Below are 26298 nucleotides of genomic sequence, written 5' to 3'. Positions count from 1 at the left end.
AATCCTAACAAACCCATAAGAACCCCCATTCAGTGCACATTACCCTGTGTGCCAGATTCACACATTGTCTCATTAGATAATCACACCGGTGTTGTAAGAGAGCCCCAATTCCCATTTTACAGATGAGAGAATTGAGACACACGTAGGGTAAGTTTGTCACCAAAGGTCACAAAGCTACCAAGGAGTCAAGCTGGGATTTTAAGCCAGGTATATTTGCCACTGAAGTTCTAGCTTTTAACCACTTTTTATGGTATGTTTTTGTTGAAAGGAAGTCCTAGTTCTCCAAATAGTCATTCTCATGAATCTGCTGATTTTTTAAAAGTTTTCTTTGATTCTAAAGATGCAGAAGTTCTTGTCCCTAGAGATCTGAGTGAAAGAATTGTAAATTGTTGGAGGTGAGGTGAGGAATTTATTTTACCATTTGCCCTTCCTCCTTTGTTTGTTCTATCTCAGGGATTTTTATTTGTAAGGACTGATAACCAAAGACACGTAATTCCCATTGGATGGATACCCAAACCAATGGACTTCTGTGGTCTACTGCATTATGCTGGTAAGAGCCAAAGTCCAGAAGCTTAGGCCAAAGGTCCCAAGTGAGGCCTCTAGTTCCTTCTCTCTGCCTAGAACTGAAATTATATGTTCAATTGTAGGTATATTGGGCAGAATAAGAGGCTTCTAAAGGGGCCTGTAGAACCAATTCAGTTTTCTGTTTTGGCTGCTCATGGCAGCTCAGACCTGCAATCTCAGCACTTTAGGAGGCCAAGGAAGGAGGACTGGGGTTCAAGATCAGCTTTGGCAAATGGCAAGACCGTGTCTCTACAAAAAAAGAAAAAAAAAACATTAACCAGGCATGGTGGTACTTGGGTGTAGTCTCAGCTACCTAGTAGGAGGCTGAGGTAGAAAGATCGCTTAAGCCCCGGAGTTTGAGGCTGCGTGAGCAGTGATCATGCCACTGCACTCTAGCCTGGGTAACAGAGTAAGACCTTGTCTCAAAAAAAACAATTATTCTTAAACACAAGTGAGGCATTTGCTGTGGGAATGTGAGAGTGTGATCCTTCATGTACACACAGCAGGAGGCATGCTCCAATGCGAGGGTAAGGAAAAAGTGCAAAGTGAGAGGAAGGAGAAAGCAGTATAGTAGAATTGTACCTTATGGAGCAACAGGAGGGTAGGTCTGAGTTCTTACCTCTCTACTTTGCAGGGTCCAGCAGGGGCAACTTGTACCATAATTGACACATGACGCAATGAAGGTCTAGGCACCCCCCACTCTTGCTTCCCCCTCCTTCTATGTGTGTGTCCCTGCAATTAGCCATCAATGCTGGCTCAAAAGAAGTTCTACGTTATCCTTCTCTGACTTTAGTGTGAATTGGAATCATCTGGGGAGCTTATTAAAGTGCAAGTTCTTGGACCTCCCATTCTGAAATCCTGATTTGGGAAGTCTGGTTGGAGAACTGGGAAGCTGAGCAAGCAAGTTAGGTGATTCTGAGCTACATGATTATTAGAATGCACTTTGGAGAACATAACCCAAAAGCTTCCACTTTAGAAAAATAATTGTAAGTTGGCTTTTGTTTTTACTCACTGAGGGCTAATTGAGAGTTTAGAAAAATAAACGAAGAATATGAAAAACGATGCTGGCAATAAATAACGTAAAACGTAGAGTGGGAATCCCAGCATGTTATTCATGGACTGCTCCGTCAAGACTAAGTGTTATTTTCCATATTAGGTCTGGGTGTTTTTCAGAATGATACAGTAATCTGAGGATTGAGCCAATTGTCTTCCTTGCAGAAAGGCAGGCTGAATTGTGATCCTACCTTTGAACTCGAGGAAATGATTTTGGAGTCCAAACCTCTTCACAAGAAAAAAAAGCGTCTGGCAAAGAAGGAGAAGGATATGAGGAAATGTGATTCTTCTCAGGTAAACAGGTCCCCACCAAACTCAGGGTCACGAGTTTCCCCATGATGGCTGCAATATCTTCGAGAGCTTCTACCGGAAGATCATTTCAGCACCCTGCTTTTGCTGCTTAGTGAAATAGGAGAAGTAGATTAGCCAGGCTTCTAAAAGGGCAGACCAGAGCTGCTCTGAGGATCCTAGCAGCAATGTTTTACTTGTAGGCTTTCCCTCTGGAGCTCTGCCATGAACTTGATTCAGTTATTGCTCTCTTCCAGTTCTCAATTCAAAATTGACAAATTTCCTGGGAGAGGAACTGTCATTCGCCAAGCTTAGGTTAGGGGATGATTCATAAAATTATGGTAAAGGGGAAGGTTTCATAGTACACACATGGTTGTTTTGGACCTCATTCCTGCTTTGAGGAGTTTCTGGGAGCAGCCAACCCTAGAGATGATGTCTGTTCTTTGCCACAAGCAGAATTTTATGATATCAAGCCTCACAGAAGAGTGTCTGTTCACAGGAACAATGGAATTCTAACATGGTGGAGCCCTATTGCTGGATTTCAGGTTGAGTTAAATTAATTTTGTAACTAAGTATATTATTCTCTGTCATAGTCAGAGCTCAGATTTCAGTGCAGTGACTTGCAAACACTCAGTGGGATTTTATACTCACATGTGGCTCTATGAATTACAATGATGATGAAGTAATAAACATTCACTTTTCCTCTAAAGGTCATCTATCTATCCCCATGACCATTCATCCATTCCTCCATCTATCCCTCCCTCTCTCATTTAGATGGCTTTTATTGAGTACCTATGATCTGCCAGGTCCTGTGCTAAACACTGGAGTAAGAAATGATGGAGATATAATTTCTGTCCTCGCTGCTGTCCCTTTTCTCAAAGATTGTGTAGTCTTGTAGTAAAGATGGCTCTGCAAACAAATAAGTATCCTCCATCTCCTTAATTTCTCTAGTTGTCAGGGGCCACTATATATTTAAATGGACAATTAATTCATCAAACGTTCACATCTCGGTCCTGTTTGATCACAGAACTGGCCTCTCATCAGATTCCCTTCAGGAAATGTTTTCTAGGACCCTCCAAGGAATGGTTAGCTGTGCTGCTAACCCATCTTGCATGTTGCTTGTCTCTAAACTGTCTTCTTCCCAATGGTCTGTTCTTCATGATCATGTCATAACCAACCCACTTCTCCAGACTTGCTCCTTCTCCTGACCTAGCAGAACTCGGCTCAAGGTGGATACAGGCCTCTCTGATAACAAGAGCTAACATGTAATAAAAACCAAGAGATCCTTTTTATTACAAGTTTTTAAAGTTTTAGAAATAACTGAGCAATTTGGGAATAACTTTCGACCATACCTACCATGCTCAACATGATCTGCCCATCTTTCCTGCCATGTCCTTGTACTATCCCACTCTGACCCTCACTTAAAACCCTCCAACCTCACAGGCCCTGCAAGTGTCTCACTCTCAAGCATTGACCCTTTTGCTCTTCTTCAGGGCCTTTGCCCTTGCTCTTCCCTGTTGCTAGAATGCTCTTCCCTTGCATCTTCACATAGCTGGCTTCCTCTTGTTCTTTATAACTTAAATGTACCTTGTCATTTCTGTTGTTGAATTACAGGATGTTTTTTACATATTCTGGATATTGGACCCTTATCAGATATGTGAATTGCAAATAGTTTCTCCCTTACTCATTCTACGAAGCTAGCATTACCCTGATACCAAACTGGACAAAGAAATCACAAAAAATGATAATTACAAACTGATATCTCTTATGAATATAGATGCAAAAATCCTTAACATACTAACACGGTGTTCAGTTAGGCTTTTGACTTAAGATGTTTCTTCTTTTTTAATATTGATACTTATAGCTATAAAGTTCCTTCTGAGCACTGTGTTCACCCATCCCATAAGTTTTGGGATGTTGTGTTTTGTTTTTAATTAATCTCTAAGTATATTCTGATTTCTCATGTGATCTCTTTTTCTGACTCATTTTTTAAGAGTTTGTTGTTTAATTTCCACATTTTTGTGAATTTTCCAGTTTTCTTTCTGTTATTGATTCCTACCTTCATTCCATTGATTTCAATCTTTTTAAAGTTTTTGAGACCTATTTTGTGGTTTCCTTCCATGGTTTCCTTTAACTCTGAGCATATTCAAGAAAATTGTTTTAAAATCTCACTCCAGAAAGCTCAATGTTTGGGCTTCCTCAGGACAATTTCTATCCACTTATGTTAAGTCTTTGAATGGCAATACTTTCCTGTTTCTTTGTGTATCTTGTGATTTTTTTCTGTTGCTGTTGAAAATGTGACATTTAAATACTGTAATGCGGTAACTCTGGAAATCAGCTTCCTCCTTTCTTCATGGTTTGCTATTTTTTGATTGTTGAAGGCTGTTGTTATCCATTTTTTAGCAACTTCTCTAAACAATGTTTGTAGAGATTGTCTTCCTTGTTGTGTCATCACTGAAATCTCTGACTTTAACTGTGCTCAGCTAATGTTTTGACTGAGGTTTGACACCAGGAGCATTTTTAAGTTGTTTTTCTTTTCTTAATTTAGTGTTCACTTGGTTCCAGTAAACCTTTGCTTTCTGGAGTTTAGACAAAGTAGGTTTTGACCGTATCTGCTTGTTTTTTTGATGTTTCTGTTAAGAGATGGGGCTTGGAACTGCTTACATCAGCATTTTTCTTTAGATTCTTCTAATCTTGTACCCCAGGTTCAAAAATAAAAGGTATTTTGCTTCAAAACAAAGAATAGTCTTTCTTCCAAGAAGAATCAGAAAGATTATGAACTATTTTTCCAATTCTTCACTCTATCGTCACTCTTTTACTTTGAGGCTTTTAAAACATGAGGGTCAATCTTATCTTATTATATTATTAACATGTTTGTTCCTTCCTTCATTCACTTATTCAAATGACTGTAAAGTTCCTGCTATGTTAGGAAATGTTTCTGAGTAGGTGGTTAATGCTATGGTTAGATACACAAAGTGCTCTGAGAATTGCTTACTGGACCTGAGTGAAGGGTTAGGATAGGCTTTCCAGAGGAGGCAACATTTGATGTAGTTCCTCTAGACTGAGCAGAGGTAGGTGAGCATACAGGAAAGGAAAAGAGCATTTCAAGACTGGCACTTCTTAGGGCACAGGTAGATCTTAATGTTTCAGAGGAAATAAAATGGCAGGTGTTTTCTGATCATAAGAATTATCCACGCTGTGTTCAAAAGGTTTGTGACATTACTCATCCTCTGTGCCTTTAATCTTATCTATAGTCATTCACTGAAGGCATTCCTTCAGCCAAATCTAACAAGAATGTCCACCATATCAATATCATGTTAGCTATAGCTTAGCCACATTTCTGCCCCACTGTGTGTAGCTCAAAGTCACCTTGTTACTCTAGAGTCAAATTCATCACTGTTTAGGTACCACATTAGAAAAGAGTCAAGTGTTGGCAAGGGAATTCCAATCAAGCCATAAGCCTGGAAAAGGAGCTCTCTATTCTGAGCTCTCTGAGTTCTCTATTCTGTTTCATTGGTCTATGTGTCTGTTGTTGTACCAGTACCATGCTGTTTTGGTTACTGTAGCTTTGTGGTATAGTTTGAAGTCAGGTAGTGTGGTAGTGTAATGCCTCCAGTCCTTTCTTTTTTTTTTTTTTTTTTTTTTGCTTAGGATTGTCTTGGCTATTTGGGCTCTTTTTTAGTACCATATACATTTTAAAATAGTTTTTTCTAATTCTTGAAGAATGCCAATGGTCATTTAATGGGAATAGCATTGAATCTATAAATTACTTTGGGCAGTATGGCCATTTTCATGATATTGATTCTTTCTATCTGGGAACCTGGAATGTTTTTCCATTTGTTTGTGTCCTCTCTGATTTCCTTGAGCAGTGGTTTGTAGTTCTACTTGAAGAGGTCCTTCATTTCCCTTGTTAGCTATATTTCTAGGTGTTTTACTGTTTTTGTAGCAATTGTGAATGGGAGTTCATTCATGATTTGTTTCTCTGCTTGCCTGTTGTTGGTGTATAAGAATGCTAGCAATCTTTGCACATTGATTTTATATCCTGTGTCTCAGTATTTTAAAAAATTACTTCAGGTGATTCTATGTGTGCAGCCAAGGTTGAAATGCACTGTTATGGAATCTAGGATGTGATAAACTAGAGGAACATAACTAAAGTTCTGCATTTTTCCCATGTCTCAGTTTCCTCATTTATAGATGGAGTTGGTATGTCTACTAACTTCATAGGCTCGTTCTGAGTAAATTAGTGCATGTAAACTGCTCCACAGAATGTTAGCTGTTGTGATGCTTTACTTTCCACTGCACTTCCTGACTCCTAGCCTTTCTTTTCCTTGGCTCTTTTAATGCTCATGTCAGATGCCTTTGTTGTTTTTTCCCCCCAGAATATTCTCCACTTTATCTTGCTCTGCTCAACATCTTTAAAATATAGAATCAACAGACTGCCATGCCACCCAGTCTGTCTGACTGTTGAGGCAAATTCCCTAAGTCCTCGTTCTCCTCCTGGGATTTCTACCTGCTCTTAACCCTTCCAATATTTTGGATGCCATGTCCAGCTATGATAGTTTAATCACTCTTTGCTCAGCTTATCCTTGATAGGTGAGTTCTAACATTTTTAGTGAACATTTCTCTTCTGAGTCGTGTATGACCCATTAGTCCCTCCATTATTTTTTCTTCCACCTCATTTCGTATTCTTTTTATGGCTACTCCTGTTGATGTATCCATTTGGCTACACTTCTTAAACTTCTCCACCTAAAGCAGAGGAAAGAGAACATGTTGAACATGAACGCTTTAAGGGTAATGGGGTCTGAAGTATCACACTAGAAGGTCATCTGCAAGTGTGTATTTCATATATTTGTTTAAACAAAATAATTACATCGTAGAGGGGGAAAAAAGTCCATGTGGATTTTTGCATTTCACTTGATTATAACCTTGATTTTTAATGCTAAAAATTATTTTTTCTAAAATCGTGGGGTAAAAGTGTCATTCCAAAGAGCTTTTTTCAGATTATGTTTATCCTGTAGCTGTCTGTCCCCTGTGATTGATTCTGGAAACCCTCAGGATTACAAATGCCTCCGTTTGCAAATAAGAGTGAAATACAACAGAGCTGTGTCTTCTCCTTTGTTTAGTTCCCCATCCCTCTTCTGTGCTTTGTATTGTTTCCTCTCCTGTCAGCTAAACAAGCACTATGAAAGAAAACTCTCCAGTACTGGAGAACTTAGCATATTCTAATTCCTGGGTTAAAAAAAAATAAATGACTGATTTTTTTTAAAGAAGAATATTTTTCATCAGAAGAAATTTGGAAGTATTTTGTTGCAGACTTTTGAAACACTTGATCCAGGTCTAATTCTGTCCTGGGATTGGTAATCATCTTTTTTTGAGGCTAAATTTTCTCATTTTGATGAAAAAGTCATCAATAGATGTTGAAAGCTGGACTGTGCAGTGTCAAAGCAAATGCTTTGCATGTCTGCAAGAAAGTCACCAATAAAGAAGACTCTGCTGACTAGAAGAGAAGGATATTTAATCAACTCCAGTACCATTGTTGAGTGGAACATTCTATCAGAATTAAGCATGGAGAGATGTTTTTAGGCTATTCACAAAATCCAGGTAGAACCTCCAAGCCAAATTTACAATAATACTAGCTTTTAGATTAATTGTTGCTTTTTGAATATGTATTAGTATCTTATGTAGACAACAAAAAGAAGTTGCAAACTATCGTTACAATAATCTTGGCTTTTGTAATTGTCTAATGTATTTAGACTTACTGAGAGCTTTATTTCTCTGTATAGTTTCAAGTTACTGTCCCTTGTCCTTTCATTTCACCTTGCAGGGCTCCCTTGAGCATTTCTTACAGGGAAGTTCTAGTGGTAATAAACTCCCTCCACTTTTATCTGGAAACATCTTAGTTTCTCTCTCACTTTTTAAGAACAGTTCTGCCAGATATAGGATCCTTGGTTGATAGGTTTTTTCTTTTAGCACTTTGAATATATCAGCCCACTGCCTTCTGGCCTCCAAAGCTTCTGATGAGAAATCTGCCCATCATCTTATGATGTGTGTGACAAGTTGCTTCTCTCTTGCTGCTTTCAAGATTCTCTCCTTGTCTTTGGTTTTAGAAAGTTTGATTATATTGGCTGGGCATGGTGGCTCACACCTGTAATCCCAGCACTTTGGAAGGCTGAGGCAGGCAGATCACTTGAGGTCAGGAGTTCAAGATCAGCCTGGCCAACATGATGAAACCCTGTTTATACTAAAAACACAAAAATTAGCTGGGTGTGATGGTGCATACCTGTAATCCCAGCTACTTGGGCGGCTGAGGCAAGCGAATCTCTTGAACCCAAGAGGAGGAGGTTGCAGTGAGCTGAGATTGTGCCACTTCACTCCAGTCTGGGCAACAGAGCAAAAGTCTGTCTCAAAAAAAAAAAAAAAAAAAAAAAAAAAAAAAAAGGAAAGTTTGATTATATTGTGTCTCAATATGGGTCTTTTTGAATTCGTCTTACTTGGGATGCACTGTACTTTTTTGGATTTGGGGGCTCATGCCTTTCAGCTATGATTTCTTTAAATATTCTGTTTTCCTTTTTCTCTCTCTTCTCCTTCTGGGACTTCCACAGTACATACACTGGTTTGCTTTGATGGTGTTCCATACATTCTGTAGGCCAGGGATGTCCAATCTTTTGGCTTCCCTGGGCCACATTGGAAGAAGAGGAATTGTCTTAGGCCACACATAAAATACACTAACACTTAATGATAGCTGATGAGCTAAAGAAAAATCACCCCCCAAAAAATCTCATAATGTTTTAAGAAAGTTTATGAATTTGTGTTGAGCCACTTTCAAAGCCATCCTGAGGCACATTTGGCCCATGGGCTGTGGGTTGGACAAGCTTGCTGTAGGCTCTGTTTGTTATTCTTCAATCTTTTTTCTTTCCATTCCTCAGACCCAGTAATTTCCACTGTCCTGTCTTCAAGTTTGATGTTGATTCTTTCGTTTGCCTGCTCAATTTTGCCTTTGAAACCCTATAGCAAATTTTTAAATTTTAGTTATTGCACTTTTCAGCTCAAGAATTTCCTTTTAGTTTCTTTTTAGGTTTTCTATATTTTTATTAATATTTTAGTTTTGTTTGCCCATCATTTTCTTGATTTTCTCTATATCTTCCTTTAGTTCTTTGAGCATCTTTGAGATAGTCATTTTGAAGTCTTCATCTAGTAGATCTGCTATTAGGTCTCTTTAAGGGATAGCTTTTTTGATTTATGATTTTTTTACTGTGAATGAGCCATACTTCTCTATTTCCTGGCATGGCTTGTTATTTTTTGTATTGGACACTTGAATCTAATAATGTGATACATCTAGGAAAATCAGATTTCCCCTATCCCCAGGGTTTGCTGTTTTTTGTTATTGTTTTTATTTTTATTTTTTATTATTGTTGTAAGCTGTCTCCATGCCAAAGATCAGCTGAGGTGTAAAGGTAAGACCTTCTTAGGTCTTTTCTGAGCCTGCACCTTTCCCTGGGCATGTGCAGTCACTTTCTGATTTTCCCTACAGATGCAGTTGTTTTTGAATGTCCCAGCCTTTCATGCGTGGCTCCCAAAAGGAGGAAAGGAGAAAAATGAAGGGAGGAAAAGGTGCTGGCCCTTTAATTCTCCCAGAAGTCACTTCAGCCTGAGGGAGAGTGGCTTGCAACAGTGTGGGGGAGGTGCAACAACAATGGCCATCAAGCATTTTGTTTGCACCTCTGTGATCAGAAGCAGCAGTGATTGGAGCACGGATCCTCAGTATTTGGAGAACATGGTTCTTGTTTTCCACCCTGGCTCCCACAGGCTGTGTGCAAACTGCTCCAGAACATGTGTGTGCTCAGCTCCCTCCCATTGGACTGGAGGATGAGGGATGGGTAGCTGCTGCTGTGCTAAGAGCTTAAGTTGGTCATAATTAACTGCACTTTGCCACCCAAGCCTTCCCTGAAAGTTGCAATTTTTCAATAGACTCCAGAGTTCTAAAATAGTGACATTAGATAGATTCTGCCAGTGCAATCGCCGTCTTGGAGGGGAGACAGATTCCTGGTGCTTCCTGTTTTGTCACCTTCCCGGAATCTTCACATAGCATCCATTTTGAAGATACTACTTACTTCTCAATTTGGGGCTATTCATTGAATAGACTGTCAACAGGTTATTGGCTGCTCGAAGATCCTCATTTGTTTGCTAACTGTACCTCTATTTTCTTTTTTTTCTACGTTCACGGGGAAGACATGTCTTTTTCAAGAGCACCTTGACTCTGTCCAGAAGGAGTTCATAATTTTCAACAGAGAAAAGTAAGTAACTCCTGGGAGAACAACAGCCCCGGAAATGATGGCATGTTTCAGCCAGACTTTACTTGCAGAGAAAATATATTTTTAACGTTTTAAAAATTATTTTCTAATTGGGAAAATGATGCAATCTATTGTAGAAAATGTAGAAACCATTTTGTAAGGTATTAAAAATTTTTTAATTGATAAATTAACTTATCATCAAGTTTTTGTTTATGAGAAGGGATGAGGAATTAGGATTTGAACACTTAAAAATCAAAGGCTTTCAAAAGATTTTCTTGGCTCATGCTTATTTATAAATTATGGGGCTTAATGTTATTTCAAAAGCTTAAACCTTTCATTTTCTTTTTCAAAGAATAAAACATCTTTTTTTTTTTCTTTTAAGAGTAAAAAGGGACTTTAACAAGAGACAACCAAATCTAACCTTGGAACAAACCAAAGACCCACAAAATGAGGATGGTCAGAATAACAACCTGTAAAGGCCTCGTGTCTTCTTGGGACAATCTCATGCCGGAAACTTCTAATTACATACGTCAAGAAAAGCTGACAGTAGTTCTTGCCACTCCACACGTCCTGACTTAGAAAATGTGAATGATTATCTTTCAAAAAAGGCAGCATGACACAGTGAAGGTTCCTGGGCCTGAGCTCCTGGGACGTCATTTCACATCAATCAGCTGTGTGATCTAGAGCAAGTTAGCACTTAGCCACTTTCTGTGCTTTACTTTATCTAAAATGAGAGGGTTATGTTAGATGAGCCATACCCTGCCTTTTTAGTGCTGTAATTGTTATTCTAAACAGCCTTTATTTTTATTTTAAAATTAATATGTGAATATAGATTTATTTTTCCACTCCTTCTTATTACACAGTGACAAATGGACAGACAGACACAGGACTCAGTGAGAGTTTTCAGACCTCAAAAGTTTCATAAAGTGGTCAGAAATCCCCAGCCTACTTGGATAAGGATAAGGAATTCTATCAGGAAGGCATGAATGGAATCAGATTAAAAGTAACAGAGATGGATGAGGGCCTTCCAGTGATGTGCTAGAATCAGCATTAGATCCGCTTATCTCAGCCAGCATGAGCCTGCCGTGCACACCACTTCCCAGCTCCCTCTTCAACAATGTGAAGGTGGTGACTTGAAATTGGTAATAATGGGAGCATTTACACCATGGAAACTGGTAAATGCTAGTTTTTTCCCTCCTAACAAGAGAATTGCTAAATATTAGCACACCACTCTCCTTCCAAAAAGCATGTTCCTTAAGGGTTAATTGTCCTCTGAAGATTAGCAGAGACCTGGATCTGGAGAGGATCAGAAAACAATGTTGTCACACTGAAAGTATGTCCACCTTGCATTTCAGCAAAGTTGCATCTTATACAGGGTTTATTGTCTAAGTTAGAAGTGAATTTAGAAGATAGTAAAATTTACCATTGAAAAACCCCTTAAATTACCCATAACATATGGGAAGTATCTTTTCTCAGTGAAGCCCAATACAGTGTCACCCTTCACTAATGAAACAAGTCATTGCTTTTGTTTTGTTTTGATTTAGTTATTTTTATTTTTGGTCTCCTTTTGGCTAATACCAGATGAGTTAAAATGTTGAACAAATTACACTTGTCTTTATAGACTAGACTTACTCTTTTTTTTTTTCTTTTCAGGCAGAGTCTCGCTCTGTCACCCAGGCTGGAGTGTGGTGGCATGATCTCTGCTCACTACAGCCTCTGCCTCCTGGGTTCAAGGGATTCTTGTGTCTCAGCTTCCTGAGTAGCTGGGATTGCATGTGTGTGCCACGATGTGTAGCTAATTTTTTGTATTTTTAGTAGAGACAGGGTTTTGCTATGCTAGCCAGGTTGGTTTCAAACTCCTGGCCTCAAATGATCCGCCCACCATGGCCTCCCAAACTGCTGGGATTACAGGTGTGAGCCACCGCACCTGGCCTTAGAATTACTCTTGGAATTCTCACACATCCAAGGGAGGCAAGTTCATGGAGACTAAGGCAACAGTAGTATCATGTCTCCCTTCTCGCTTGTGCTTACTACAAGAATGGCAGGCAGAATTGCCTACTTATTTAAAATATCATTAATATCTCACTCCTTTTCTTTATATTTTATTTATTGATTTGCCACAAAGTTTAATTCACCTAAGTGAGATGTGCATATGATGTAACTCCACCGTACAGATATACAGATCTTTGCAGAAGAACTATTTTGGCAACTCATATGCCTCTGGGTAGGGCCAAGAAGTGAACAGGCTCGGTGGGGGATTGTTTTCACCTCTTGGCTACTCAGAGTACCTAACCTGTCCTTACTTACGGAGACCATGTGTCTCACCAAGATGGCGGTAAGCTGGCAACTGGGAAGACCTGAGTGATGCCCGTTTGGGAAGCCAGGCAAGTGGAAATGGACTGAAGAAACAGAGATGGCTGCCTTTTATGCAAGGCTTTTCGTTAAGGAGGTTACATTGGGGCAACCAAGTATGTGTAGAAAGCCAGAGCTAAACTTTAGCTTGGCATTCACAGTTTCCTCCTCACTGAGCTAACAGGCCCAGAGTTTCGTGCAGAGCTGTGAAATAGTGCTTCTCTAAGAGCAACCATATTTTTGTTACATAATTAAAAACCAGTTCTTTTGTTGTTTGATTCCTTTTCCCTACAGTTCCCACATCATTTGTCTATGCTATTCTGTTTTTCTCCAAACACTACAAACTTGAAGCAATTGCCCTGACTCGATTTCAGAGAGGGGAATGTGCTGGAAAGAGCAAGGATAAGAAAGTGACCAGATGCTGCTGCAGTCTGGTAACCCCACGAGTGTCAGGGACTACTTGCACGTTTACTTTTATCCTTCATTTGTTTTGATTCAAGCCTTGATGTGCTGTGGACTCACCTCCCTAAGTAACCAGGTTCCTCCTCTCACTGTGACCTTGTTTGCATCCTTCCCAAGAAGAGGCTTTGGGAAATTTTTCTGCACTTACACTTACCAAAGAGCCGTGGAACCATTAGGATCTCCACCGTGATGAGAGTTAAGCCATAGTACCATTTCACATGTATACATTTATGATGGGATGGGAACCCAATACAATCTCTGTAGGCTGAATCCCTAGTTTTATTTCCAGTGAGCTGCTTCTGTGACTGAAGCACCTCTGTGGGCTTTTAGGAGCCATGGATGCACAGATGAGAGAGCACAGGCTCAGAGAGTAAGATGGATTTCTAGTGCTAGCCAGGTGAATGACACACAGTGTATTTCACATTTGAAAAGCAAAACCATGGTATCTGACAGTGCAGAACAACTGATTGTAATCACCTCCTACCACTGTGCATTTTACACATGAGAACAAAAGCCTTTTCCAAAATTTAAACTTTGTCTAAATCTTTATGGTCATTGCTAGTTGTTGACATCAGATCCTTTGGTTTTATTCTATAACTTGGGCTAAACGTTAATATCCCACTAGGTGGAATATGTCTCTTCCAGAGTCGTGACAACTGAGGTTCAGAGCTGTGATTTTTGGAAAACAAGATGACTATTAAATCCTTTGGCCTGGTACTCTTAAATATTTTTCTCCCAACAGCTTCCCTTGCCAGTATGGAGCATCTGAAAAGTCTGAGCAGGTTTTGATGTCCAGGAGCATCCCAGCTGTGACAGAGCCCACCTCCAGTGCACCCTCAGTGACCTCTAGTACATGGGTAGGGCAGTCAAGCCGGCAACTTATGCCACAACCCTAATTCCAGGAAGTCCTCTGCTAATGGCTAACCCACTGCCATGGTGGCACTGGTTTTGCCTGAGGTCATTGCTAGGGCAGGAATGAACAACAACCAGCACAGAGCATTGCTAAATTAATTACGGTAACCTAATTAATCAGTGGCTAGGCTTCTTCTGATAGGAAAGTTTTAATCAGAAACCACTAGACGTTCTATTATCATAGCTTTTGTAGACTAGATGGAGGAATATGTAGGAAGAAAAAGTATTACTGTAGCTAGGAGGGACCAGTGTTGCTGCTTGTGGCTGATGCAGTAATGCTGAGGCTTTAGCTCTTCAAAAGCTGAACGAAAAGGCACGAAAAGCATTGCAAGCTTGTTTCAGTACCCAGTTGTCCTTGTATTGTCCACACAAAATCCTGTTTACGGCTATCTGTCTGTGATTCCTGTTTATTACAAATTCAGGGTGTCTGACTGATATTAAACACTGATATTAAAATTCTTAACTTCACTTATCTGTACTGTTGTGAACAGGCAGCTGATCTGGCAGCCCTCGAATGGGAAACAAGTGCTTCTGTTGAGCTGCAGCATATATAATATAAATGTGCCTATGTGTATTAAAATGTCTCCGGTAAACAATGAGCCACTGACCCTTCTTTGTCAGCTGTGTGAGTGTATGTGTGAAATTGTTTTCTCGAGAGAGAGCATTGGGGGTGCCCGAAGTAACCCGTTCTTATGTCTATTTCCTATTGTGAGGAATGTCCCTTACCAGGAATAATATTCTGTAACAGAGATGATGTTCTGCAACTATGGAATGCAGTATAGCTTACCTGACCCACATGTATAAAAACTAAAAATCCTGACCTCTCTAGTAGTCACATCTCAGGGAACATAGCCCAGAATTCCAGTCTCTGCCTTTCACTATGCCCCTAAGTCCATGGGCAGCCTATGCACTCTTTCTTTAGCACTCTACCTTCCTACACCTCAACATCCGGGCCCCATTCCATATACCGAAGCAGCAGGCGGAAGTTCTAAGGTCCATAACCTGGGACAGAAAGTTAATGGGCAGCTCTGAACTCTTGCAGCTAAAAGCAACCTCTGCCTTAGGAGAGAACAAAGGGAACTGTCACCACCTCTCAGACCCACTGTGGGTGGGCAGCCAGCAAGCTGCTGGCTCCCTGGGCTTGTCCTGAAATAGTAGGCTGTTGTAAGTTTTGTGGCCTCCGAAGTTCTGCATGCGAAGTACCCTATTGTCCAGGTCATGTTAATTGTCCTGCTGTGTGCCTAGCAGCCATCTGAGCAAAGGGCAGGATCTAGAACTCCTCAGATTCTGAAGAGTACCAGCCTTAAGCATGTGATCTCATTTTCGCAGGTTACTTTGGCCTTTTTATCCCAAAGATAAAATGGGTTGATGGGTTGGTGGTAGAAGAGCTGATTCCAGAAAGTCGTTTGGAACCAGAGGGCCCTTGTTAGTCTCCTACTCAGTATTCTCATTCCCCGCCTGGTCACCGTGACTCAGCCACTGAATAGCTCCACCCTGAAGGCAGAGATGTGAAAGTCAATGTGTATCCTTCACCATTTAAGAAGAAAACCACTTCATGCCTTTCAGAGTCCTGCATCCTGAGTTTGTTAAGTGCTGACTATTGCCTTTAAACCCACTCAAATCCTAAACAGAGCTCAGCTGCTGCCTTGGTCATGAGCAGGAAGAAGTGCTTCACCAATCCTGAGTTAGAGCCATAAAATGGGGCTATCAACCAAAGCTTATTAAACATCAAAACCTGAACTTCAACTGTAAAATAATTCTCTATGCACTTAGAGTAGTTTTTGATTGGGATTCTGAGCTTCTGTGTTAAAAGGTATAATCACTCTATGCTCCTGTATCAAGGGTATTGTTCTATCAAACCAACAGGGGTTCATCATATATAAAAGCAATTAATCAGAAATGGTCATCCCCTGGTATCCCATCTCCTCCCCACCTGTCCCAACCTCCACATCACCAGGCAAAACATTCATGCCCTGCAAGCTTGCGAATGGTGCCACGGCCACGGCTCTTTTTGCCTTCCTTGCATCCACCCCTCTTCAGTTAACACAAATTGATTTTCTTTGTGGAGTTATTGGGAGTCCATGTGGTTCAGGTGGCTCAGGGGCTAGTTATGTTATCCAGTATGGCCAATTAGTCCCATGTGCTCTTCTGGCCACAGTGACTAGGTCAATGGTGAGACATGCCCCAAGCCAGACTGAATCGGTCTTTTTAGCTGGAACTACTGAGGGACTCTCTCCCTCTCTTGAGGTTACTAAGCAGGTGAAATGAAAATCTGGAGATGCTGACAACCAACTCTGTCCCACATTTAAAGAGCTTTCCTGGTCAGGCGTGGTGGCTCATGCCTGTAATCCCAGCACTTTCAGAGGCCGAGGCAGGTGGATTACTTGAGGTCAGGAGTCAAGACCAGCCTGGCCAACATGGTGAAACCCTGTCTCTACTGAAAAGAAAAAAAATTAGCCGAGTTGTGGTGGCTCGCGCCTATAGTCCCAGTTAGGCTGAGGCAGGAGAATCGCTTGAACCCAGGAAGTGGAGGTTGTAGTGAGCTGAGATGGCGCCACTGCACTCCAGCACTCCAGCCTGGGCAACAGACACTTGTCTCAAATAAAAAAAAAAAAAGAAAAAAGAGCTTTCCTAAGAAGGAAGCATTTACTGAAGGCACACAGGGCCGAAGTGGGAAGAACCAATGCTCTGATGTCAGAGTCTAGCACTTAGACCCAACTACACTTGAGTCTGCCTGACTGAACTTTACAGTTGCACTAGACTTTAAAATTCCGCTTTCCAATTTCCCCCCAGTAAACTAGTTTAACTTTTGCAATGAAAATATGATCTGCACAACAAATTAGAACTGGATTCAGCAGTGTTTCCCTCAAAAGGGTATAGTAAAATAGGTTTGGTGGGGTGCTAGAAGATGGTATGGGTTCAGTAGTCAAAAGCTCGAGAACCCTGAATTGGGCAAAGTTTTGAAAGATTCTTTATCACAGGATTTCTCAGAGTCTTCAAGTTGCCGATATGCACCTGAAAGCTCCAAGAGTAGATATAGTAAATAATGCTTCCGTACACTGATTTGACTTCTTGGGATCCGTTTGCTAAAAAATATACTTTGGTTTGGGCGTAGTTTGAGTTTTTCTTCAAGTCTAGGCTATTAAAAAGAAGCAGAAAATGCTTGCAAAACAATCAAATAGCAAGGCATTAGGGGAAAGACCAAGAAAACAAAACCCCAAAACAAAAAGCTTTAGGGCTCTGTTCTGGACTCAGCTAGATTTATCCCAAATGGCGTATAATACTAATTTGATGATCCACAGAAAAAAAATTAACTCATTCTCCAAAGTTTCAAAATGGCCATCAAGCTGGGTGGCCAAAACTAACAACTCAGTTTCAAAAATAGAAGCCCCCAAGTTTTCTCCAGATAACTCTGTTATCACCAGATCTGCCTGCCCCTCTTACTAACCCTTTCGGTTCTACTGTGCAATTTTAATATTATAAGTGAAAATGCACATCACACAAAGAAGAAGCCTGGAGAACAATGTTGGTAATTTCATAGTTATTTTAATAACCAGGTTTACATTAACAGTCACTTGATGAATTTTTTTTCTTTAATCTCAGCTAAACTCAAAACACAGTTTTGTTCACGGTTCAAACCAAACAGCTCTTCACGTTCCAGAGCTGCTTCACAGCTAGCACAGATCACGGGAGATTACTGTCTGTCCATACCCACCAGACACAGAACTGAACACCCACACACCAGTTTTCAAAGAGGGAACTTACAATGAATGCTGGCTGCCCAGTGCAGCCCATGAGTGTATCTGGGACTCAAGCTGGAGTTTTCCAGGGGAGAAAGCCTGGGAAGCTTGTGGCAAGGAAGTTGGGAATTGCCCACCCTACTGGAAAGGGCTTCTCAGGGATGAGTGAAAATCACGGCTCAGGTGTCAGCCCTTTGTGGAAACATGACATTCTCAGTACAGATAGTTGTGAAGAACAAGGCTGAGGGATTTTGAAGGAAACCCATTTTCAGGATGACTACAATCCTGCCACTTCTAGAAAACTTAGAAGTAAAAGAAATATCTCTACAACAGGTAACTGATTCAACAATTTCACAAACACCCTCTCCACTGCCCAAGCCCGTGGCCCTCAGAGAGAACCAGGATGGATTGCCATCTGGGTTCAGAGGCAACATGAGGAGGCTAGGGGGATGGCGGGGGCATCCTCAGGGTTGGGGGCAGGCCAAGGAATGAGATGGCAAAGGACAGCTTGGGAATGGGATAGAAGATCCAGCGTGCCTTCCTACACTTGCATGAGGTGCCAGTGAATTCAAAGAGGACCAGGACTCACCATCGTTTTCTTTTCCTAAACCTTTTTTATAGGGCTGTTTGATGTGTCTTATGAAATGAAACAAATCTGAATATAAATTTTAAAATAGTGGGAGTTATTCTCGCAATTCCCAGGGATTTCTATGCTTGGAGAGTTAGCAATGGTAAGAGAAGAAAGAGAGGCTTCCTGAGCTCATGTTGTTCCTCCCGAGGGCATTGGGGGTTGTTCCCACAGCAAGGAAAGCTTGGGCAGAATCAAAGGTTCTGCTGGAATGGTTCACTCCGGAAGTCCCAAGAGCAGTGCGAATGACCAATTTGGCCATGGAAGACTTATCTTCATGGCACAGAGAGGTCGTGCAGGGATGAGTTGGACTCAGGGGCTGAGTAACAGCAGAGCAGATAGTGCAGAAGTGAATGCTCAGAAGTGAGTTTATGTGTGTCTTTTCCTCTATCTGGTGGCTGTGGCTAGTACTGCAACCTATCCCAAAGTACAGCCTAGTCAATGAGGTATATGCTTCAGACCTGGCAAACTCTCTCTGCACATAAAACTGCTATTCTGAGTTCTCTGAGAGACCCCCACATCTTTGAATTGTAAATTAAGAGCTACATTTTCCCTTTTACTACATCTCCCTTAAAAGAAAAGCACCACATGAGCTTTAAAATAGCAAGACTCCCTATTCTAAGGGGAAATAATCTTTTTTTCATGATTTGAATAGAAGGTAGCTTGCTAGGGGAAATCCTGTTCCTTGGCTATCTCCAAATTCCTTTGTAGCCCAGTGTGTACTTTTCTCTGGTCTTCAACTTATTCAAACCTGCAGTCAGAGATAATGGTCTCTCCTAAGCACTTAAAAGGTGTCTGAGGCCTGCTCTTCTCTTCAAAGTACTTAGTACACAGGGTTACAGGTGCGACCACCTGGATTCCCCAGAGCATAGAAGTCTGATCCTAGGTTAAATATATTTCTTCTGAAAATGAGCATCTTGGTTCTATAGATTCTTACCTTGCTCACAGGACTTGCTCCAAAACTGAATTTTCAGAAGCGGCATGATAGGGAAAGAGATATTCAACTCTGACAGACAAGGTAGATCCAAGCACCCACACTAATTTCTTTTAGGTGCCCCATGGGGAAGGCTGCATCATGTCACTTCCACTCACTTGGGGGAGATTCTAGGACTGAGACACAAAGTTCCCCCAGAGTTGCTGCTAATGGAAGGGGAAACAGATGGTTTGGAACGGAAAGGTGGAACCAGGGCCACAAAATGTGCTTGCTCTGCTCAAGACTGACTTTGGCTTTCCCAAATTCCCGCTTGACTTCCCTTAAGCTGACATGACCCCTGATGGTAAAAACTAGGGAACACCTAATAAAACCAACCTTCAAAACAAATTCTATTTATCATGGATGTGCCAGGATCTCAGATCAAGAGAACCAAACACAAACTGCTTGTAAGAGAGGCCCTTCATTCTCCCTCACCTGAGCTAAAATCCTAACTTGGGATGCCAGAAGAGTGCCACTCTTCTCAGTTTGCAAAGACAGAAGAGTGAGAGGTGATCTTGCCGTGTTTAGAAGGAGGCGTCTTTAAGCTGTGGGCGCACTCACCATGTGGGCCTGTGCTATGTTCTCAGCTGCTGGCTTTTAAGAGCACCAAAGAGGCAGGGAGGGCAAGAGGAAGAGAAGTGTTGTTTGCTCTGTCCCTGCCTGGCCTTCCCAACCCAGGAAAGAGAAGGCTTTGAAAGCAACACTGAGAAAGAGTCCTGAGCAAACACTGGCACAATCAAGCAGGTGGAAGAAATGGTTGTGTTTTGGTGTTTTAATGAATGTTCAAAGAAACAAAATTTACTCGTAGGGGACGTGACAAAGAACAGAACCCAAAGATTGCCTGCCTTCTCGGCAGACCCTGGGGGCTGTGGGGATGTGACAGCTGCCACAGTGGCTATCTTCCATGGAAATAACGTACGTCATCAACACAATATACAACACCCCTTCCGCTCACCTGACCCACCCACCTCCCTCCTACATGACCTACCCCAGCCCCTCTGCACCCTCCACCTTGTTCTGGGCTCCCACCACCCACTCACCCCAAATAATCTGCGTCCCTTTTGTTCATTTCCCTGACGTCCCAGCTTGTCTGTCCCCTTGTCATAAGATGCAGCACTACACACGCTCTCAACACTATGATAGAGCAGACTCTTTTACCTTAGTGGCCTGTCTGATTGCATGCATGTAAATGGGGGGAGGGGAGTCAAACAAATCAAGGCTATGCATAAACAGAAAACAAAGCAATATTCGTAAAGCTAGGCAAGCGAGCGTAACATTGGAGAAACATAAGGCTTGAGGCTTATTGATTCTTTAGATCACAACCGTTTGGATTCGCTTTCCTTCTTAAACATCGGTGTACCATTTTGGCTTCAAAACAATCTCTTCTTGCTTCTGCCCCTCTGAGGAAGGTTTGCTTAACTCAGAGAAGTGATATTAGAACGGCCACCTGGGGGCGCCACGATGCGCTTGCTGGCTGAGCGAACCCCCTCATCCACTTGGGTGCCTACAGTTGGAAATAAATTTCCAAGGGGGAAAAAAACGGGGTAGGGGGTAGGGGGATGTGGGCAAGAGAGAAACTGGGTTAATTTTAAGAGTGCAAGATAGGAAGTGCCTTGCTGGCCTCACCTCCCAAGAAACTTCTATTCCAGTCTATCAGGTCTTTTAGACTTTTCTTATGGCCCCGGAAACTAGCCTCTGGTAAGAAAAGCCAAGTTCTTACCTAGATTTCATCTGACCCAGAGCATGATAATAATACTGGGAAGAAGAACAATGATAAGGACATGACACTCATTGTGGCAGGCAATGTTTTAGGTGTTTAACCAATTGTCTCCTTTAATTCTCACCACCATGGTTTGAGAGAGGCACCCTTATCTGTTTTACAGAGGAGATAACTGAGGTTCTGAAAGGTTAGGTCACTTGCCCGAGATCTCACAGTGCAAAGTGGTGATGGTCAGGTGTTCGTGACAACAGCAAAAAAAGAAATTTCAATGTGTGATTGGATCTATTCAGAAAGGAGCCTCTAAAAGCTTAAGAATTACGGTAGCCAGAGAACAACAAGAAAAAAATGGCAAAACTTTGAAAAAAATTGCTTATGCCTAGCAGAATGTGACCTCTGGCAAAGTTACCTCCAAACTTTAAACTCTTTTCCTTTGTCTTTCTTCCACTAGGTCTCCCTTACCTCTTTCTCCCGTGTTTCTGCTTCTCTCATTCCTTACCCTTTCCTCATATGCTGATTTTACCTTTAAATGTCTTTCTTTTCTTGTTATCTTACTTCCTTCACATTTAAATTATTCATTACAGGAATGCAAATCTACATTTATTTTTCTCCATTTTAAGACTACTGGTTATGGAGCAACTGAATGATTATTTTCTAATTATATCAGAGAGTTCTTAAAGAATTGTAAGACTAATCATATGGCTAACACATAGTAGATGTTCAATCAGTGGTAGCTAGTGTTAGCATTATTATAATTACTAGGAATGGGAGAACATAATAAAAATCCTAGGTTAGAAGACACTACTGCAATTTGAGCATAAAAATAATTTAAGCTATCTTTTAATCTGGACAAATAAAGAAAACATACTATGTTGCATAGCACTCATAGGCTAATGCTAGAAATCACTATCAATTCTTAGAGGGGATCAGCTCCCCACCTCTGCCCCCAACCAGGGCTGATTTCTAGGCAGAATGAGTCACCACTTAACCCTGGTCTTCAGCCTGACTGCCTTGTCTTACTTTCTTACCAGGACCCCTTGTTGACCCAGGCAACCTTCCTGCTTGCCCCAGTAACCCTCTCCCTAAAGTTGACACCAGCACTGGGCTGGAAAATGCCTTCGAGTTGAATTCTCAGGAACACCCTCTGGCCTCAGAACATTGATCTTCCCCTTCCCTGCTCTCTTTATTTTTTGATGAGTCTGTCCCACTCACCGGACAGGCTAAATCCCGACTGATGAAGATTCCTCACAGGTGGGTTCGGCCGAGTAGGAGAGCCCCGAGCAGAGCCTGCGGGGGTGCCACCTTTGGGGGTGGTGGTCAGGTCAAACACAGGCCCATCGTACATGCCCCTCGGGACGGCATGCAGGTCTGCCATCTGCAGCCAGAGAACAGCATGTCACCATTCATTCATTCTGTCATTCAGCATTTTAGGACCTGTTCTAGGCAGCATAATTGGTGAATACAGTGTGTGTAATAGGAGCCAGGAATTAGTAAAAATAAAGATAATTTGAGGAAAGGAGAAGTAGTATAAAATAAATAAAGGAGGATGTGATGATAGAGTGACAATGGAGGTGGTCAGTGAAGGCCCTTCTAAATAGATGAGCTTCGATCTGAAGGATCAAAGGACCTTGTTATGGGGTTGCGGTTGCCCGAGGGAGGAGGCTGGGGGGATACGGGGAGTGGTGTGGATGACAGTGAAGCCAGCAGAGAGAAGAGCAAGGACAGAGAGCTGAAGTGGGAATGATTATGAAACAGAAGAACAGCAGTACAGCTGGAGCAGAGGGATCGGAAGGGTAGGTCACGACATGAGGTCACAGGTCCTGGCCCGGATGGATCACATGGGAGCTCCACCCTCACACTCTTCAGCACACACCAGGGTGGGCAGGCCTTGAAGTGAGTGTCTGCGGTCTGACCCACTGACCTCTGGCTGTGGCTGTGAACTTGCCCTGGGACTGTGGAGCCAGCCAGCAACTTCCACCCAGCACATGCTCTGCTAGGCCTTGTGCCAGGCACTAGGGCCTTTGGTCATGGGAAACACGGTGCCTCCCGCAAAGGGGCTTACAGTCTATTAGACAAATACTGTAAGAACACCCAAGGCAGCGGCACACAACCTCCGCCCATTTCTTAACTTTGGCCAGAGGGGAGGCAATGAGGACGCGCTGCCAGACGAGCCTGACCATGCAGGATGGATCATCACAAGAGTCCTGTCAGAGCCTCCTTCCCTGTTAGTGACTCAAGTGCTGGCACAGAAGTCAAGCCCATCGAATGTGCAGATGCTAATGATTCTGGTGATGTGATGACTGTATCTGTACTCCCCAAAACCAAGAACTCTACATCATCAACACTTCTCTGGTTTAGAATCTAAATCACACTCATAGAAATAAAGGGTCAATACTGGGGAAGTCTCCTTCTTCTCTATTAGGTCCAAACTGGAGTGTGGAGCTCAAATTCCACAATCCTAGGCTAGGGTTAATACACATATATATATACACACACACATATATATACATATACATATATGTATATATATGTGTGTGTGTATAAAAAAGTACAATACAATAAATACAATAAATATAAATATGTGAATATATTTATTTATATGCACTTTTATATTTTTAATTATATTTATTTATATTTATTGTATTGTTACAATAAATACAATACACAATACAATATAAACTGTACAAATGTTTACTTATATATTATTCTATATTTATATATTAAGTAGATATAAATATAATACATATAGTGTATATATATTTCTCTGCACCTCCATTTATACATAGGCACACATTTGCACATGTGTATATATCTATAGACCTATACATATACACATATATCTCTGCATGTGTTTATATATAAAATCAGAGAAATAAAATTTTAATGAAAATACAGTAACTAAAATGTTATAAGTGTTTGCCCCTGTGGAGCAACACTGGACAGAATGAGACAGGGATGTGTGGGTGTGGATTCTTGGTTCTTACCTTCAGATTTTAAGAGTAATTTATTTTTAAAAAAAAATACGCCAGCCTTATTTTGAATTATTGAAATTTAAATTATTTTTAATAAAGTACTATAAAAATGTGGGAAAAGTCATTTGGGAAAAAAAGCTTTGGCCAAAAGTTTTCAACACCCTCTTTAATAGTACATTAAGTCTGTGTGGGGATAAGACTGTCACTGAATTTCTCTGTGAGAGTCTAGAGATCACAGTGCCCTGTGTTCATGGTTACTATCTCTGAGTGTGAATGGGACACAAAGCCCCTGCACCACCTTGGAGCTCCCCTGCTTTTTACCTTCCTCCGTGCTTTAATGCGCTTGTAGACATAGTCGGAGAACGGGCTGCAGGGGATGAAGCGGCCTGCCCCCTGGGTCACGTGCAGGTTGCCATCTTCCAGCATGATCTTGCCCTGGCAGATGACCACCAGAGGAGCCCCACGCAGCTCCATCCCTTCAAAGATGTTGTACTCTGCAGCCTAGGGACAGGGGTGAGGAGCAAAGCCACAGTAAGGGTGTCGAAAGAGGAGAAAGAGGAACGTACCTTCTCTGCTCAAGACCTTAAGTGTCATTTGCTGCTGATTCACCAGGCAAGCCGGGAAAAGCTCACCATGCATCTGCAAGCTTCCAGTGGGTAGAAGGCACTGGAGACAGATTTGCTAAGAAAAGACTAAACTTCCTAGTAAAAAGAAGTGTCCAATCTTTATTAAGGTCCTCAAGTGGAAGTCAACTTTTGTCATGGGTAGTGTTCAAAGAGAAGCTGGATAACTATCCAGGATGCTGTACATCACTGTCTTGTACTGAGTGGGTGTGGAGAGAGGCTATGTGGCCTTTAGGTCCCTCTAGCTCCAAATTAAATAACATGAGATGACACAATATTTAAGCAAAGGCCATTACCACCAAAAATGGGATTTCTCCCTACCTCCTTCATTTACTCAACCAGCAAAACGCATTACTGTATTGCCAGGTAATTAAGAACATCAGTTTAGAGTCAGCTTGTCTGGGTTTCAATGCTACCTTCACTATTTGCTTGCTGCACAAATTATTTAATTTTTCTGTACCTCCAATTTTTAATCTATAAAACGGAGGATAATAATAGTCCCTACCTGTAGAAGACAAGTATGGAAACCCAATGAATTGAAAACACAGTGCCTGAAACATAAGTGCTTAAAAAAAATTAACTATTTTTAATAAGTGTGTCGAGCCTGTTTCTGTTAGATACCGCACTTTAATTATCATCCTCCGTATGAAACTCATCATAAGGAAGTCATCAGTGCTGTTTACCAGTTATTTCCCATTCTTTCTCTTTCCAGGCACAAAGGATCATTGCATGTCCTGACTTGCGGAAGTTAGGTATGGCCACAGGACTGGCTAAGACCAGTGCCATGTAAGAGGCAGTAAGGTACACCACGTCTAGGGGAAACTTTCAGAGCCAGTAGACCATTCACTAGGTCATGTTCCCCTGTCTCAGCAATCATGAAAACATATGTAGAGAGGGAGCCTCTATCAGTCTCTGTCCCTGAGTGACTGGGATGGGCAGAGACCATCTGGTGACCTCCCTGCTTTGGAAAGCAGGAGTGTGGGGAATAGAAAGAGAGATCAGACTGCTACTGTGTCTATATAGAAAGAAGTAGACATAAGAGACTCTATTTTGTTGTTGGTTTTTTTTTTTTTTTTGAACATAAACTCAAGACTTTATTGTCTTCATAATAAAAGATGACACTTAGAACTGGATCACTTTCTTCCCGTGCCGATATCACTCTCGCAAGCATGGTTAAAGTCCCTAAAACCTGTTGGACTTTCTGTAAGAAGTGTGGCAAGCACCAACCCCACAAAGTGACACAGTACAAGAAGGGCAAGGATCCTCTGTATGCCCAGGGAAAGCGGCGTTATGACAGGAAGCAGAGTGGCTATGGTGGGCAAACTAAGCCGATTGTCCGGAAAAAGGCTAAAACTACAAAGAAGATTGTGCTAAGGCTTGAGTGCGTTGAGCCCAACTGCAAATCTAAGAGAATGCTGGCTATTAAAAGATGCAAGCATTTTGAACTGGGAGGAGATAAGAAAAGAAAGGACCAAGTGATCCAGTTCTAAGTGTTATCTTTTATTATGAAGACAATAAAATCTTGAGTTTATGTTCAAAAAAAAAATGGAGTCTCTTATGTCTACTTCTTTTTATATAGACACAGTAACAGTCTGATCTCTCTTTTCCCCACATAGGAGAAACACAGTTGAGGTTTTGAGTCACTGAGATTTAGGGGATGGATTGTTATTGCAACCCGTCCTAGTCTAACTACCCTGGCACACCACATAAACACATTTCTCCT

General features: G+C 41.5%; 3 protein-coding genes across 5 annotated transcripts in view; 2 read left to right on the top strand and 1 right to left on the bottom strand.

The window, feature by feature from the left end:
• The window catches only part of STK32A (serine/threonine kinase 32A), a 152449-nt gene extending 137928 nt beyond the window's left edge, over positions 1-14521 (top strand). The window contains exons 11-14 of one of the 2 annotated variants that reach the window (XM_050794028.1): positions 1783-1911; positions 10135-10199; positions 10579-10652; positions 11060-11208. In XM_050794028.1, the coding sequence (XP_050649985.1) occupies positions 1783-1911; positions 10135-10199; positions 10579-10652; positions 11060-11121 (330 nt within the window). In that variant the 3' untranslated portion in view covers positions 11122-11208. Of the gene's footprint in view, positions 1-1782; positions 1912-10134; positions 10200-10578 lie in introns of both variants that reach the window. The other variant, XM_050794027.1, reaches the window with a different exon arrangement.
• A 2930-nt stretch (positions 14522-17451) lies between these two features.
• Positions 17452-26298, bottom strand: part of DPYSL3 (dihydropyrimidinase like 3) — a 116085-nt gene continuing 107238 nt past the window's right edge. For both annotated transcript variants that reach the window (XM_050794004.1, XM_050794005.1), the window contains exons 12-14: positions 24274-24453; positions 22193-22355; positions 17452-20767 (exon numbers count right to left, since the gene is read on the bottom strand). In XM_050794004.1, coding sequence (XP_050649961.1) covers positions 20679-20767; positions 22193-22355; positions 24274-24453 — 432 coding nt within the window. In that variant the 3' untranslated portion in view covers positions 17452-20678. The remainder of the gene's footprint in view (positions 20768-22192; positions 22356-24273; positions 24454-26298) is intronic.
• Positions 25708-26112, top strand: LOC126956802 (60S ribosomal protein L36a-like). The gene has a single exon (XM_050794046.1). It carries the CDS (start codon positions 25745-25747, stop codon positions 26063-26065), a length of 321 nt encoding a protein of 106 aa, XP_050650003.1. The 5' UTR covers positions 25708-25744; the 3' UTR covers positions 26066-26112.

Source organism: Macaca thibetana, chromosome 6 (genome assembly GCF_024542745.1).
Source record: "Macaca thibetana thibetana isolate TM-01 chromosome 6, ASM2454274v1, whole genome shotgun sequence".
In the NCBI taxonomy this organism is placed as follows: domain Eukaryota; kingdom Metazoa; phylum Chordata; class Mammalia; order Primates; family Cercopithecidae; genus Macaca; species Macaca thibetana.
Note: the sequence above shows the minus strand (reverse complement) of the source record. Positions and strands in the feature narration are given on the sequence as shown.

What these genes read in the sequence shown, in the direction of transcription:
- LOC126956802 (XM_050794046.1), top strand. Translation starts at nt 25,745, where the DNA reads ATGGTTAAAGTCCCTAAAACCTGTTGGACTTTCTGTAAGAAGTGTGGC.